Source organism: Tenebrio molitor, chromosome 3 (assembly GCF_963966145.1).
Source record: "Tenebrio molitor chromosome 3, icTenMoli1.1, whole genome shotgun sequence".
Lineage (NCBI taxonomy): Eukaryota > Metazoa > Arthropoda > Insecta > Coleoptera > Tenebrionidae > Tenebrio > Tenebrio molitor.
The window spans coordinates 4173932-4191360 of record NC_091048.1 but is presented as its reverse complement, the minus strand read 5'-3'; the positions used below and the strand labels follow the sequence as shown (position 1 = coordinate 4191360).

At 38.6% G+C, this 17429-nt stretch overlaps 1 protein-coding gene across 5 annotated transcripts in view; it reads left to right on the top strand.

The window, feature by feature from the left end:
* The window catches only part of LOC138127240 (uncharacterized), a 139012-nt gene that overhangs the window by 113049 nt on the left and 8534 nt on the right, over nucleotides 1-17429 (top strand). For all 5 annotated transcript variants that reach the window (XM_069043153.1, XM_069043152.1, XM_069043156.1 and 2 more), the window contains 4 exons: nucleotides 16267-16488; nucleotides 16540-16831; nucleotides 16882-17097; nucleotides 17149-17416. In XM_069043153.1, the coding sequence (XP_068899254.1) occupies nucleotides 16267-16488; nucleotides 16540-16831; nucleotides 16882-17097; nucleotides 17149-17416 (998 nt within the window). The remainder of the gene's footprint in view (nucleotides 1-16266; nucleotides 16489-16539; nucleotides 16832-16881; nucleotides 17098-17148; nucleotides 17417-17429) is intronic.

The following is a 17429-nucleotide window of genomic DNA, read 5'->3' as shown; positions in this document are numbered from 1 at the left end:
TTTGACGAGCTTTGCTTCCACCGTAAACAGGCTTGTTGTGTAACCCTTTTTAATAAAGTACATGTCAAAGCAAAATTTCCCCAGCTCTGTATTCTACGTGGTTCGTAGTTTTTAAAGAAAACTCACATTCTTAGTTATATTTTTCACATTTCCACAAAAAGTTTGTAAAAATGGGAATGACTTTAATAATTAGAAGGAATCGCGTTTAAAATTGGAAGTGTTAGACCATATTCTTATTGTTTTTAAACTGCAAAGACATTTGATTATTAAAAGTTTCAAATAGTTTTTTGAAATTTATTTTATAATTGACAAAAAAAATAAGTATCATTGAAGAAAACGTTAATTGGAGATGACGTAATGTAATGGTCTGGTCGAATATAATTTTATTAGCATAACTTCTTATCTTACCCTGACATTAATTTAATCTAACTCTTGATGGCTATAATTTTATATTAGAGGGGCTATTGCATACACTGTAATTTTATATTTAATGTATAAATTATATAAAAGCAACTATTATTTAAATTGATCGCTGAGGTCATGTCCACATGACACATGATATTAGTAAGTTTGTCTTTTACACAGTTTTTCTGGTCATGGCGCTTCGTATCAGATCAGTGTTAGTCCAATTGTACTAGTTCCTTTATTAAAACCTCCAATTGCCTACTAAATGATTTTTTTGTTCGACACTGTCAGAATTTGAGAATTTTCTCCTGTGTGAACGGATTTTGATAAATTTGACAACTTGTCAAAACGAAACGTCTAGCTAATTTTAAAGATTTTCAGCGATTTGGAGCCTTTGGGGGACTCGTTGAACAAAAAAACGTTGTATTCAACTCCTTCTTGTGTAATTTGGACTTCTTTTGGCACTCGTGGGCCTTTAAAACTCTCGTTTCACTCGAGTTTTAAACTGGCCCACTCATTTCATGTCCAAATTACACATGAATTCGTTAAATAAACTACTATTGTTTAATTTAATAGTTATTTACGAAATGAGTGCGGGAAGACATTTTTCGCGCATGAGTCCATTATTTGAGGCACGAGCGACGAAGGAGCCAGTGCTTCATTTGCGCGAATGTGCCGAATAGGTGTTCTCGCATCGAAGTTCGTACAATATTTTTTGAAACGAACACTATGTCTGATTTGTCGTATACCCTTTGTGAATAGGCGAATGCTTTTTGGATGATTTTGAAACACTAATATGCAAAATCGACGTTCGCGCACTAGTGCTTCAAAGTCATTCAAAAAGCATTGGCACTAGTGCGCGAAAGTCGATTTCGCGCACTACTATGCGGTCGCGAAATGTCATTTTGAAAGTAGTGAGTTCAAAAAATATAATAAAGTTTTGGTAACATGTTTTAAACCGAGTTTTAATTTTTTTCCAAATAATAATTTTTTACCCCATCAGAATTGAATTTTGACGCATTAATCAGTACAACTTTTTATCTGCATCAATCAGAAGCACTACCGACAGCAGCAGCATTTTCCTGGTTGTACTTCCAAAACGGAAATACATCGCTATAAATTGGAAATGTGGAATGACAATAAATTTCACAAATCGCGAGAGACGGCGCTTAAATTGCACACTGCACTCGTTTCCATTTGCTTTTATTGCTTTTAAAGTAAACACAGATAAAAACATTATTCCGTCATTACCGAATTTTTTATTTATTGACATTTAATAAAAACCGGTTCAGACGTCAAAGAAATTAAATTTCCATTACATGTCATAATAAAAACGTGTTAAAAGTCAATATTGAAAATTCCGTCCGGTTTTTAAAACACTAAATTATTTTTAACCGATTCTGTTGAAAAAAAATCGAAACAGACTTTTTAACAATTATCTCAATGTCAGATAGAATGAAATTCGTTTAGAATTTAATTTTATATCGCGCAAAAAAACGCTGAATTTGTATTTAATTGAAATAAAATCAAATTTTAATTTCCCGGAAATTTGTCGAGATGTAATAGAGATGATTTAAACCGATATTTTATTTTTACAACAGCTGTCGCCATAAAGATGACATTTAACAAAATTTCCCAACAAGAGACATCAATCATTTTGCAAATGTCCCTGGCTGAGCTTTTATTGATCGCGCAATGGACCAACTATTATTCAAATATCTTTTTTCAGGTCAAAATTTTTGGCACGAATTTCTTTCACCCTCGATTTACATTCAAAACAAATACATTTTCATATTTTTCGTATTAAATTGCGAACAACACTCATATCTTGAGTGTTGTTCACTTAGCATAATTGGGACAATGATGGTGGCACATGTACAAAATCTTGTCTCGCTTAGCGACACGGAAGTAGTGTAGAGTTGAGTGTAATGAGAACGACCTTGAAAACGTTTAATTTTAAACTAAAATACGTCTTAATCTCCTTCATTACGAGGAGCAAAGGTGCTTATTTCGAGTTATTATGAAGCTTCCGTCGATTAAGCTCACTTCCTGCGCTCGCCATCATCCCCTCCCCAAATTAATTAAAATTTTAATTCGAAAACTCCTTTTTCGACCACGAGTTTTTAATTATTCCCGGCACATTTTTTCCGACAAAAGTTCCCATTAGCGATGCTTCGGGGTCTCCGGCTGCAGTTTAATAAAATAAATATTGAAATCCCCGTGTAAATATTTGCTTTCAATTAGATCCTCCCAAGACTTTTTGTACTTGTATAAAGCCTGCGAGTTTATTTAAAATGATGGGTCCGGATTAAAGCCAGGCCCGGCTCCTTTCACGGCGGATTAGCGAACTTAATTACTTATTTAAAGTCTCTTTTCACTTCCTGCGAAACTCATTTAACATTAACGGACGGAACTGTTCCGGGCGATCGATGCGAGGGTGCCGAGAAATCCCCGGACGTAACCGGAAATCCCCCACATTATTTGGATTTTTTCGGGAAGAATCGGCAGATAAGGTGGGCCGCCGGGATTCTTGAAGAGGCCGGATTTGCGGGGGCGGCTACCCTCTCAATTTTTTCTTCCTTGGGAGAGGCAAATGAAGCGGGTAAACCGAGTTAGCTCTAACAAGGTTGCGTGGTGCAGCGTTTGAGGGGCAGTTTGGCCGATACGGCTGTGCATTAATAAAAAGATGTCGGGGGGCGGCGGCGCCCCCGGTGTTCGGAGGGTTTCACCCCTTGTTTGCATGAAACCGCAGTCCGATCCCTTTCCCCGCAACTTTCGGGACCGGTGGCCCTGCTCCTGGACGGCATTATATTATTATGGATACATGTCAAGATTTAAGCCAGGATAATTGGAGAGATTCCTTGCGCGAGGGGGACTTTTTCCACAGACGCGCCAATATGAAAAGTGGAAGGAAGGAACTCCGACACGACCAAAAATCAATAAAACTACTAATTCACCTTCAACTTCGGCTTTGCATTCGTCTGGGGCGTCTCAAGGTTCCGCTCTTGGACCCCTCCTGTACACCCCGACAGATACAAAAAGACGAATCAACTTCGCCTCTGATCATCTTCTTTCTGGGGGTATTTTCACGGTTGTCAGATTTGCAAGCGCCGTCTTAAAAAGTGCAAATTTTCTTTCCCCTCGCCTGGTTTCGGGTGGGGGATCTCTCGAAGTCGTTATTAATCACTTGTATGATATTTATTTTTGTGGAGAACTAATGTAAATGTATAATGGAGAGTCGGCACGTTAATTAAGGCGGCAAAAACAGGCGCGTCCTACTTTTTCCGTTTAATTAAATTCAAAATTGAAGGGCTGAAATGGGACAGCTCTAAAATATTTTCGGTAAACATCGAAAATTATAGCGGGAATATTAAAGCAGCGGCCGTAAACACTGGTGGAATCGGGTCAGCTTCCGGGAAAAGTGCCCTAAAATCCCGCAATGGCCTGCGGGGGACCGCGAAAAATGAATGCCTCCATTCATTGAAACCATTATGGAAAAAGTAATGGCTTTCCTAATTTGAATCCTCATCCTTTATTTGGGCGTTTGTTATGTGAAACCGGGAAAGCTTCATCAATTTTCTTGGTTTGGGAAAGTTTGTCGTGGCGATTTTGCCTGTTAAGTGACGATGCGTGATTGCGATGACGACGACTTGGTAGAGTAAATTATTGTTCTGGTATGAATATCGATTCTATTTCGGTCTTGATCGACCCGACCCATTACTCTTCGTTTAATAATAATTGACGTTTTAATTCGAAAAATACTACGTTACACAGCAAACGATTTACTAGACGTAATGCTGAAATATAGACGCGATGACGGAGCAGAATGTCTGGTGATGAATCGATGCGAAAGATTTTACCCCACGGGGAGATTCGAATCATTTCAAACGGATATTTTCACCAAATAACTAACATATTTTCCTGTCAAATATTTCTGCAACCCGTCTCTAAAATATTCGAGCTTTGCTGCTAAGCACGAGGAAGAGTTTTTCTCACAATCTTTACGAGAATTATATGCTCCTGATGATGTCCTGGACGAGGCAAGTGCCGCGAGGTACCAAATGTTGCCTAAAAACTCAAAATTACGTTATCAGAAAGAATTGGAAACATTTACGAGTGAATGAAAACCAGTGAGCGAAAAACGATGAGCGAAAGTGAAGTGAACGAAAGAGAAACCTTCACCCACTGGAAGATGTTTGATCATAATCTCCTATCAAGAAGAGAAGAATGAAGCCCTTTTTCCCTTCGACTCCTTTCAGATATCATTTAGAACTAAAAAAAGCGCTTCCTAGTGAGAGATTTAAAATTTCGTCGTTTCGGGCTGCACTGATAGCTTGAATAGAGACATAAGTGCCAACTAGAAACTCCACTCGCGCACGTTTCCTTCAATTCGCCTCCCTTGGAAACATCCCACAATCGACTCCCTCTTGACATAAATCCGTTTAACCGTGCTGGATGACACTACACAAACGACTCATCATGTGTTTTGGTTTAGTGATGAAACTGGTCCCGTAACTCATACTACGTGAATGTAAATGACATATTAACTCTCGGCTCGAGTTTTAATCTATGTTCGCCCTTACAAGCACGCAATTAACTCCTTATAAATAGTGCATCCATCCCTCTCCTCCTTGCTACATATCTATTAAGGCCCCGAACGGCTCTTTGGTAATAGCAAGGCATTAAACCGCCATTGCAGGGCATTTACCAGGGGTCAGAGGGGACAGACGGATCTTGGTCGTTACGCCCCTGCCGCGAATTACCTACGGCGGGGGATTAACGAATGCTGAACGTGCTGGTGCAGCTTAATTTTGCATTATTTGTTGTTTCCCCCTTTTTGTCCCCGGCTACACTCACTTATGGTTTTTTAAATGATTTATGTCTTCACATGTGGGCCCCATGTTTTACAGTTTGCGGAAGCGGATCAAAAACACCAAAATTAGCAAAAGTTTAAGCAAACGAAGCAAAGTAGAAACTGAAAATGTTATAAAATGCATTCACGTTGTTTTGGCATAATGGGAGGCCATGGAAAAGTTGCATTTAATTTGGTCTGTTGAATTAGGTTATGTTTTTCCAAGTTTGAGGTTACAAACAGCGTCAATATCTAGTGCATCGTTGTCAGTTTTACTAGTTTGCAATAGAAGAATACTCAGACATCGCAGGAAAATTAGCAACATGTCATTTAGATAACTTTAGTGACGGAAATCAAACAGTGTGACCAACGTTAAAAAAATAACCATGGCCTCTCATTATCCCAAAACGACATGAACATGTACAGTTGTAGAATAAAAAAAAAGAAATGTGTAAGTTGTTTTTTGACAGATGCTGTCGAAATTTTTCACTTTCGAAAATTCATAATTCAAGAGCAATTCACTAAAAACGATTAAAACATGAAAGAAAAGATATAAAGTCATGCATGAATTGCATGAAATAATTAAAACAATTTTTTTCATCGCGGGCTTACGTAATCGGTTAGATGAAGCAAAATCGGTTGCGGTCAATGTCTGGATGGGTGGCCGCCAAGGAAATTAATACTTCATTCAATGCTTGATAAAAACGAGCAAAAATAGCTTATATTCCCTTGAATGGGAACAAATATTCTTTTAAAGCGTCACGTGAATACGTGATACAGTAATCTGAGGAGTACCACAGCGGTCCAATTTAGACTCCTTGCTATTTCAAGTTTTCAGTGTTATCTAAGTGATCTCTCTGTCCGAGCTGTTTTTTGCGCTTGATCTAAAAATATTTGATGAAATCACCATTTAAATGGTTAATCTTCTCGCTAATTTAAATATAATTTTAAACTGGGGTCAAAGAAATCATTTATGTCTTAATTTTAGCAACATCGTAAAAGACTCAGATTGAAGAATCAGATTATAATTTTATTCTATCCAGATGTGCAGTTCTTAGCAAGTTTTCCTTAACAGAACATTTTGTAAATTGTCTAAATATTGAACCGTTAACAGTTCCTGTTTCAGTCTTGATATTTAAATCGATAATTTTATTTAAACGAAATGCTTAGAATTCAAATCAAGCACTCTTCATCGTGCTTTCTACTAACCATATTCATTTACGGTAGAAGCAACTTGGCATGACATTTATACCTAATAAGTGTCTCACATAACACGTGTCACCCGCAAGTACGGGACGTAACGTACATACAAAGCATAAACACAAAGGATACCGCAGAAGTGGCGGGGTCATTGCAGGTTCAGAGCCCGGCGGGGTATGTAGCCCGGGGAGTAGCTGTTTTTGCTCACGTGGCTAACGCTTCTAGTTTGTGGGAGTTCTATCTGTTCTCAGATGCAGTTTCTCCCACTTCTTAACATAACTCAATATGTTTTGTGTATAGTCGAAGACAACAAGTAACGAGAGATGACTTTCGAGTCAAACTATTTTATAAGTGAGCGTGTAGTATATGTATTATTTTTTATTCAGCATTTTCCGAGTTGTCGCAAGAGACTTTAGTCTTGATAATTACCGAATTTGTTTGCGAAGCATCCGCATCGATTGTTAAGGTTAACGAGTTGCACAGCCGCGAACTTATTCGCCAAATTAAACACATTAGACTTAATGGCGTTGTAACAGCGCAGCATTTTTTCGTGGTAGTTGTTTGGGCGATATAATCCCACCCCCGTCAAAATCCGTGCCTGTGAATATTCACGAGACAGAAGGACCGACGAAACTCCGGCGAGCACACAGACGTACACATATTAATTCGAGTTTAAATTGTAAATTGTTAGGAAAGTTGCCAACTACCAACAGTAACTTCCAGCGAGCCGGTTCCGTTGATTAGTAAAACTGTTATTGCACTGCGTCATCTAGATCTAGACTGGAGGGAGTTGCGCCACGAAAATTAATTCGCACGAGCTTAACCAAAAACTTAACGCACCGACGAAACGATGCAAGTACACACGCCATTAATTCGGCCCTTCGGCACACGCACGCATTACTTCCGCTATCTCTTCGAACAATTAAACTTTACTTTGGCGAGATGACGAACATGGTTCGGGTTAGCAAGGGAAATGAGACAGAAAGAACGATATCGCGGAGGAAGTCGGCCGGACGGGTGAAGGAAAATTGGGTCCGGACCAGAAATTATTGCACAAGTAATATGGGAGAAATTTATGACGTGTGGGGTGAGTCGAGTGAGGGGGCACCTTTACGCGCGGTGGTGATTAGGCCGTTTACGGCCCGAGTTGCCATATGGCAACAAAGGAATTTGTAAATAAGTAAACATGCGCGCGATTCATTTTCCAAAAGGCAAGTCAGCCTGCGAGGAAGAGCTGTTACTTAAGCTGAACTGAAAAATTCTACGAAACAGTAACACTTGCAGAACTCTCAAATTGGGTGCAGATGTATGAGAGAGGTGAAAAAATACGTCTGACTAGAGAACATTTTAGAGCTACGGTTTATTATGATTTTGTTTTAAACTAGTGCTAAGTCTTGTGATGAGACACGAATTTGTAAAGAAACAAGAATATGTTTATTTCTGTCTTCAGAGGATTTCACATCACAAAATAAATTCGTGCAAGTGCTTTTTGGTAAATCTAAACCGTGAGGGGATGATTTTTTTGGATTGTCTAAACATGACCAAGCACTGTATAGATATGGTGAGCAGTGTGTGGAAGCCAAATCACCACGATTAAAATTCAAGAATAGATAGCTGTATCGCTACTTCCTCGGGATGCTAACAGAATCACACTAAACATGGTATAAAAACTGTTGGTGTGCATTGTTATTATTTTTCAACGAGCAAAAAAGAGCCCTGCGAGTTTTTAACTTGAGTAAGCCACAGTACCAAATAAGGTACCATCTGTTTTTCTACATTTCTATCAAATGAAACCTGCCGATTCTTAGAAATCTATACACAGTCATTCTAAGAATCACCTTTACATGAAGAGAGAACAGATCATTAGACAACTTAAAGGTGTAGAAGAATTAGAAACCATTGAACCATTGAAAAATCTTGAATCGGGGTACGACTTAGATAGAAACAATAAATTTTGTGATGAAATAGAACCATCAGGAGAGCCTTCTCTATGTTCTACACAGCCACTGGAAAACATGGAAAAATCTCTTCAAGCGACTTCGACATGCTGTTACATTGCTCATTGAGTTATAAACTCTGTCTATAGACACGAGAAAGTAGTGGTCCGTACTGACTCGCAATGTAGCAGTAGTAGAGAATCAAGTGTTTTAAATTATCACAGTAGAAGAGGTAAAAATATAACTAAACTGAAAAAGAGAAAGGCACCGAGAAGGCAGAATGAAATATGGATGTATGGGACAGAAGGAATAGTAGAGAGACTGGTTGAAGTAATGAACGAAGTATGGAGAGGAGAGGGATTCCCGGTAGACTGGAGAGAGGGTGTAGTTTGCCCTATTTACAAAAAGGGCGAGAAAAGCAAAGTAGAAGACTACCGCCGAATACCTCTGCTAAACACATGGTATTTGTATGTGTCAATTTTGAGCGAAAGAGATGAAGAGAGAGATTGAGGAAAAGGGAGTGATACCGGATAGCTAAGCAGTATTCAGAAAAGGACAATGTATACATCCTGGATCACATAACAAAGAATGAATTAAAGAAGAAATGGGGGAGGATGTATGCAGTGTTTGTAAACTTCAGGACGGCGTTTGGCAAGATAGACAGAGGGAAAATGTCTGGGTGTATGAGAGAGAGAGAGAGAGAGAGAGAGAGAGAGAGAGAGAGAGAGAGAGAGGAATAAGCGAATGGCTGGTACGGAAAATTGAGGAGATATACGCAAGAACAAAAAACGAAGTGAAAGTGGAAGAGAAAGAAGGTGAATAGTTTGAGACGACAAAGGGAGTAAGACAGGGCTGCCCGCTTAGCCCCCCGCTATTTACGATATATTTAGCAGATCTGGATGGAATGTTAAAGAAAGCACAAGCGGAGGGGAGTGTGGTAGGTACAGAGAAAGTTTGGAGCCAGACGTTTACGGGCTTCTTGGCAATTGTGGCAAAAAGCGAAAGAGAAATGAAAGAAATGATGAAGAGCCTAGGAAAGTATGTGAGGAAGTGAATGTTGAGAAGACGAAGATGATGGTGTTCCATGAAGAGTGAAGAGAATGACTGGAACTGGGATGGAAGGAAAATAGAACAAGTACCTAAATGAGTTCAAATACTTGGTTTACACGACCGAGCACATATCAGAGAGATAGTGAGGAAAGCAAATATGTAGAAGAAAGTGGAGAGGTGATTTCAGGAGGAGAATGATGATGTTTGAGAACATGATAGAGAGTATATACTCTCTACGGGGCAGAGATCTGGGGATGGAAGGAACAAGAATAGGTAGCGAAAGTGCATGAAAAATATTTGAGAGGGGTACTCGGAGTTGACAGAGAAAAGCCAGGTAAGGGAAGAGTGTAAGAGGAATAGGCTGAGAATGAAAGCGGGAAAGAGAGCAACAAAGTTTGAAGACAAACTGAATGGAAGGGAAGAGTGCAGTATTCTAACGGAATGCTGGAGAAAAAAAAACACGGAGAAGAAGGAGAGAGAGAAATACCATCAAAGAAGAGACAAGGATACAAACCAGAAAGAAAGAAGGGAAAGAATCAAAGAATCCAGATATGTATAACAGGAAGTATGGGAGGTGTATGACAGAGGAAATTCCGGAGTACCTGGAGAGAAAGAGTGCAAGAGAAAGAAAAATGATGCCGAGATTTAGATGTGCGAACGAGGAGAGAGAGAACAGGTATTGGATGGAAGGAGAGGAAAGAAGGTACAGAATGTGCTATGAGGGGAGAAAGACAAAATTACGCACATGTGGAATGGATGTGGCGAAATGAGAGAGAAGGAGAGAAAAGCAAAGGGGAGAAATACTGAATGAAGACGGAAGGGAGATAAGATGGATGAAAGAGATATGAAATAGGAGGGAAAGAATAGAAAAAGAAAAGAGGGAGGATAGGAAAAAATGTTAATTTTTGGAATTGTTATTTTTATGTTTGTAATCCGAAAGCCCTGAGGGCAAATAAAGCAATTATTAATAAGTTATCTGTGAAATACGATCTTCAAAGTGGATTTTATAAAGAAATTCTTCTATCCAAGAGAGAAAGAGAAAGATGTTGCACCTTTAGTGGAGTCAATTTCGTCTACAACTCGTTCAAACATGATCGAACCAGTTTTTCAGTTGGATGGTACTTTACAGTCTCTTGTGTAGACTTACCGCAAGGAAAGAACATCGTAGTAATTAAAATGAACAAAGAACCCAACACTCAGACCGTTCTATTTTCTAGTTTTAAAGGGTGCCCGTGAATCGAGACAGTGACAGTGTGTAGAGTATGTTTGCCGTTGTTTATAGACTTACTTTATTAAAAAAACAGTTATTAATAGGAAAAATTCTACTAGGGGTGCCAAGGCCAGTGGCGGTACAGCACCAAAGACGTAACGAAAGTTAAAATAAATATATCTCCTTTGGTAATATTGTATTTTTTCAAAATTCGCCTCCGTGATGTTTTTACGCCACCACTGATAATATTGTGCAAATTTTGTTGATTCAATATGTTGCTCTTTCTTTGGACGAAGTCTACCTCTTGAGTAGAATCCATTTACTCAATTACAATCAAAAACTTCCGGTAGACTTCCGGACTTGTTGCAAAAATAATTTCTAATTTAGGAAAACCTGGTGTGAAACAAGACTGTGTTATCCTTTTTACAGAAATAGAACGAGGACATGTTCTACCGCCATTGCAGTATTGTTCAGGCAATATAGAAAAAATTCTCAGTTGATGATGACTTTAGATGTGTCCATGGTACATATACAGGGTCTCTATAAATGATTGTCGGGTCCAGCCAGCCATGGAAAGTTGTCAAATTTTGAATGTGCCGCTTTGTTCGGCAATTAATGAATGTCACATTTTCAGGTTAGGTTGTTGGCTTTTAACCAGAGACAAGTTTCAACTGTGCTTTACTCTTGCTAACATTAATGTATTTATTATTTAATATCAACACCAACAGGGGAACAATTATTGCCCCCATCGTACCGCCACACACTGTACAGGAATTGGTATGAGAACAAATCCAAACAGATAAATATTGAGAACACCTTGTCCCCGTATACCACAATACAATACTTGATACTGCCTTTTTGTCTGCTTTAGTGCTTTCACATTTCTTGTTTTATGCTAGTGATAAATACGACCTAGACTGAATTGTCGAATATGATATTGACTCCCATTTTTTCTTCCAATATAAATAACAGTGTTTTTCATAACAAATAAGTCTTACTGGTTTTTCAATAAAATCAAATGTATTCAACAACATAATTTACAACACTAAATAACGATAATAAATAGGTATTTTTTTTATAAAATAGATTGAGAATGTCCCACATTAACTTCTAAACACTTGACAATTCTTCATTTATTTTCAAAAATATTTTGCAGCATTTCTTAGTTAAGGGTACAGCAACACTGCTATCCACAGTTCCACACACCAATTTTCAAAACATGTAAAGGAGTCTCTACAAATTGGTGTGGATTCTCAGCACTCCAAATTATGAAATTGAGGTGATTTTCAAACTGAATACATTATTAAACACAACTTTGATAATCTGCAGGTTGGAGTTCTTGTACAACACTAATTTTATAAAGATGCAGTTGTAGCCTATTTTTAATGATTTTGTGACAAGTGCATCGTGGTACACCAGATTGTTGAGATAAACAGGCTATGGATATCTGTAGAGTCTTTTCCACCATTTCTTTCAAATCCTCGAGTATTTCATCAGATACTGGTGCTCATCCTAATGATTTACCCTTGCTAATTGTTCTGATTGTTAAAAATCTGTTCACAATGTTGTTCAGATATTTTGATGGAATTCATTTTTACAAACAGATAATTCCCCATTACTAAATCTTCCATTTCAAAAGTAAAAAACAACAATGAACGTGTTCTGTTCAACAGAATAAACCATTGTAAAGAAAATAAAGCTAAAATAAAACATAAAACATTAAAGCATAACCTCACAAATTTTGCCAGTGTATTTACCTCTAAAAGCGGACGTACTTGCAATTTTTATTGAAAAATACTGATTTTTGGTGTATATTAACTGTGATTAACTGCGATAAAACAAATGCAAGGAACCAAAACTCGACTGACAAGCGCAAACGAAACGTCAGTCACTAATGTCAGAAGCACCGTGAAAACGAACTAGAATTTGGCATCGGTTTCAAAAAAGCGGAACAGTAAAATTTTTTTCCAAGGCTGGCTTGACCAGACAATCATTTATAGAGACCCTGACTTACTGTTTATCTGGCTTTCTAGGAAAATTTTTGTAATCAAAAACAATTTCTTGATTAAGCAAAATTGGTGGAACAGAAATAACAAACGTTATGGTGATGCCTTTTCCTAATTAATTGATTTCCAAAAACTGAAAAAGAAAACATCTAACAAGACTCTAACCGTGAAAGTACCAAATGACAAAAATATGTCGCCGAAATGAAGGATTTAGTTCTGTAACCTCCACATTATCATTATCATTATTATTATTTTAAGTTCAAGAACAACACGACACAGTGTTCCCACTCGGCAACATGATTATAGATTTTTGTTCCCAATGACATCATCCTAGTTTTACATAATCCTTGGAAAAACTATTCGGGCTTTAATAGGTAAAAGCCATGAAATATCACCATTCGACTCCATCGTAACAAACCCCAAGAAACCGTTCCAACAATCCGCAATTCATCACTCCTTTCGTTTAAAATTCGTGCTTTCTTCCAGCTCAACTCGGTACTTCGCCCTTGTCTAGTTTTTAATTTAGGGCGCGTAAATAATACTACCCCGTGTGTGGTCTGGCAGTGGGGGTAGTTTGCACCGTTGCACGGTCTAATGAAGGGGACGTGTGCATGATTCGGCTGTATTTCCCGCACGTAGTTTACCTATTCGCGTTACGACCACCAGGGTCTCGACAATCGATATCTCCACAACATCGGAACAAAGTTGGGGTGTGCAACTGTAAAATCCTCCCTTTCCGTGTTTGCATGGGACATAATCTGGCGATATCGTTATCAGGTGTTGTGTCAGACCCGAGCGATTTGATGGTGGTGACTCAGGTTGTGGCGAAACACCGATGCGAATCGGGATGAAACCCGGAATCGTCTGCCGAAATGTGATAACTGACTAAGGCTTATTTGAGGTCCGGGGATAAAGCGCTGTTTCCGGTGCAGATGCTCCCACGACCGGAACTCGCCACGCTTCTTAATCACAATTAAAGCGTTAATCAATAATAACAAGAATTTATTTTTTGCAACCACCAGAAATGATCCGATCATGCGGGGATACTCTTTCTCTTGTTGCAAATATGTTAAATATAATTGAAACGAATATATCTCGTCTCAAGTTGGACCCCTGTCGAAACACAACGTTACAATGGACTATTTTCGCATTAAGCAGAAACTCGTGTTACTAAATTATCAGAGCCCCAACAAATTGAGTTTGCAAAGTAAAATTGACTATCCTAACTTGTCAAAGGCTTTAGAAAGTCGGTGCAGATTGTATCTATCATCTGCCTCTCAACACCAAGTACGACAGATGCAAATTGACAAAAATTTCCTGAACTAGTATCAATGGTGAATGGTGATTTATGATCAGATCAATACAAATCATTTTCAACGAGGCACGTTTCTGCGAATGAAGAGTTGCAAGATTAGAAAGTGTGGAGATTGAACTGTCATTAAGTAAATAATTGCGTCGCCAGTTTTGAGGAAAGGACACGTCAAGCACAATGACATAATTTCCAACAAAAAATTGACATAACGTGACATATTTTGTTAACAAGGTGCTTTTATAAACTAAACCACAGTAACAATAAGAACAATGTTGTTAAGCCAAACAATATCTGTTTGTTGTGGTTTCACTGAAATGGTGCTACTTCTTGCTTGTCAGTGCACAGCTGATATTAATAGTTATTTACGAAATAAGTGTCGTAACGTGTCATTTTACGATACGAGATGAGAAAATGGTCCAACGAGGCTTAAACTGTAGGCTTTACCATACTGGTGCTGCAAAGTATGTCATTACGACATTCAAATGAACACAGTAAAATTCGACAGTATGCGTTGATAGTAAATAATACGTGGTATTTACGCAACAAGTGGAACATATACATTATTATAACACGTAGGTGAAGTTTGCACATAAATTCGATAATAGTGTGGTATCCCACGTGTTGCCTACAAAATTATATCTACCGCCGCTCAGAATGTTTTTTATACAGGTTGTCCCAAAAAAAGTCGAGTCCGTACCTCCCTTATTTATCGGAGAATTTTAATTATCTATACACCAAATTAAATGTTTGTGAATAAAGTACAAAATGGCTTCAAGGTTTACGCATAGACGATAGTGTTTTTTTTTTTACTTTTTTTTGTTTTTTTGGTATGTAAGTGTATACTTGTGATAATTGTTGTTTTCAGAATAAAAATCTCTGTCAGAATTAATAAAAAGGGTATGATTCGTATTAAAAAAAATTTTTTTTGACAGTTTAGCCTTGAAGGCCTTGTATCTATACATGATTTTATTAGGCTATTTTGTAGCCTATCACAACCATTTACTTTGGTTTTGATAATTAAAATCCTCCAATAAATAAGGGAATTATAGGCTCATCTTTTTTTGGCACATCCTATATACATTCAAGTCAAAGTAAGAATTGGCGAGCGATTGTTTTCAAAATCATGACAACGCCTTAGCAACCACATAAACAGGAAAATTTAGATTTTCGTTTTTGTGAAATTTTGCTTTATTTTTCTATTATTTGCTTTACGGCGTATGGTTATTCAGTTATTATTACCGCACGGCGTGTCGTAATGTAAGTCATTACCTGTTTGAATTGAATGGAATAAATGGACCAGACCTCAGCGTCGTTATTTTCAAGGGCAGTACATAAAGACTGTCAATTGGAATGACATTTACTGTGATTTATGTGCTGCTTTAGGAAATGTTCAAGAAAGAATTTATGTACTGTCGCGAGCAAAAAATTCTGGTCGTCAATGTCATTTCAAAATGTGGTTAGATTATCCCAAATTAAAAAAAAATCCTTGCCTGATTATGTCCATGTCAATAAAATGTCAAAAAAATGAGAAAAAAACGACAATTAAGGTCATACAACATGATGATAGGTTATGATGTTTACGACCGTTTTACAATGGAGCATCTTCCATTGCGTCAAAGCATGATTTTGACGCCTAGTTTTTTTTTTGCTCGCGACAGTAAATAGCTATGCCGTCTAAAGTCCATTCAAAAATCAAAAACCACCACCTGTTGCTTTAGGTTGTTAAAATTTAAAAAACCCCAGGTAGATATTTTTTCATACTATGTTGGTAACTATAAATTATGACATTTATTTGATTAAAAATAAAATTCAGTTGCTTTAAATTTTGTTCATATTGTTTTATTGGCAGCACGTTTCATTTATTTATTCATTATTATTATTTTTACTTAAACATGCCCAGAAAAACAAGACACTTAATAAACATTTAACCTCAAAATTACAAGTCTCGCCAAATTTTACACTAGACAGCGTTGCCGATAGTAATTATCGAGGAAAATGCGACGTTGGTGGTTTTTTGATTGCTGAATAGACTTTAAATATTTTATGTAAAAATTGAAGGGTTATTTTTTGGGTTAGTGCAATGATTTTAGGGAATAAAAGTCAAAAAATTATTACATACAGAGATCACGTCGAGTACTCCACATTGCAAAGCTGTGCTGACGTTAGATTTGACGATTTTCTTACTAAACCAAGTTTAAATAGAAATTTGGAACATTAGGCGTAGTTATCGACGAAGATGTAGCTATGTAGGTTTTATAAATTACGTAACTATCGTTTGAATTTTCTTTTTGCAGAACCGCTGCCAGCAGTATCAGAACACTATAAGCCGCCTCAACAATGAGATCCTAAGCCTTCGACAGCAATTGGCACAAGCGGGCAGCGAGTACAACCCCGAGGAGATCCTCCACGCTCACGCCGCTGCTCTACACCGACACGCCGAAGAGTCGCGCAAACAGTATGAGCGTTGTTTGGACGACGTTGCCAACCAAGTCGTCAAAGCCCTACTAGCGCAAAAGGTAAGAACGAGACCGTCCAAACGGTTCGAATTCAACCGCCGCGTGCTTCAGGGCTTACGCGAAGAAGTTGGCGTGTTGAACAACAGGATACACGAGCTGGAGTCCCAAAATCGTGCTCTCACGTCGATGCTTGTCCATCAACTAAGAGGAGACACTCCTCCGGAACCAGAAGCCAAACCCGCCACTCCGGAAGACAGCAACCCCTCCACGACCGTCGTGAAGCACTACAACTCTTTCAACTCTGAAGTTCTCGATGAAACTCCGACCGAAAACCGAGACAACGGGAACGAGACTGCCTTGTCGAGGATTGAAAGGCGGCTGTCGGCCAACTCCGAAATTTTAGGTAAAGACAACGCGTCAATTCTACAAGAGTTCTTCTAAACGTACTTCTAGATACAAGATTGTCTCTGGAAGACAAGAAAAGGCACCAAGTGCTGACCAAGCTGTGGACCGAACTGAAGGGGACGGAGGTCACGCCCAAGAAACTGCTGGAAGCTTTAAGTGCCGTCGATTCCGCCCTCTGGGTCCAACCGCAGAGGCCTGTTTCTCTCAATCTCCACCTCCCGATCGTCCAGGCGTCGAAATATAGAAGGACCAGGCCCATTTTAGGTAGAAACTCCAGCATCCTCCAGATCCGTCGTTTGAAATGCCATCTTTCAGCGCAAAGCAGCTCCAAAAGCGAGGAAGAAACTACAGGGAACGAATCACCCGAGAGCGGTAACCGCGACGAGGGTTACTCTACTATGTCATCAGATGTCCAAGCGGACTTGACCAGAGGTTCAGGCGAAGCAATCCCCAACAGAGGTCTCGAGGATTTGAAAGAGGCCACAGACGAGACTGACATTACCGAAACGCGCCTTCTTGTGACAGACAATAAGGACCCAGACATTCTTTACATTCCCTTCAACTTGCTGAATCTCAAACCAAGGTAGTCTCTCATT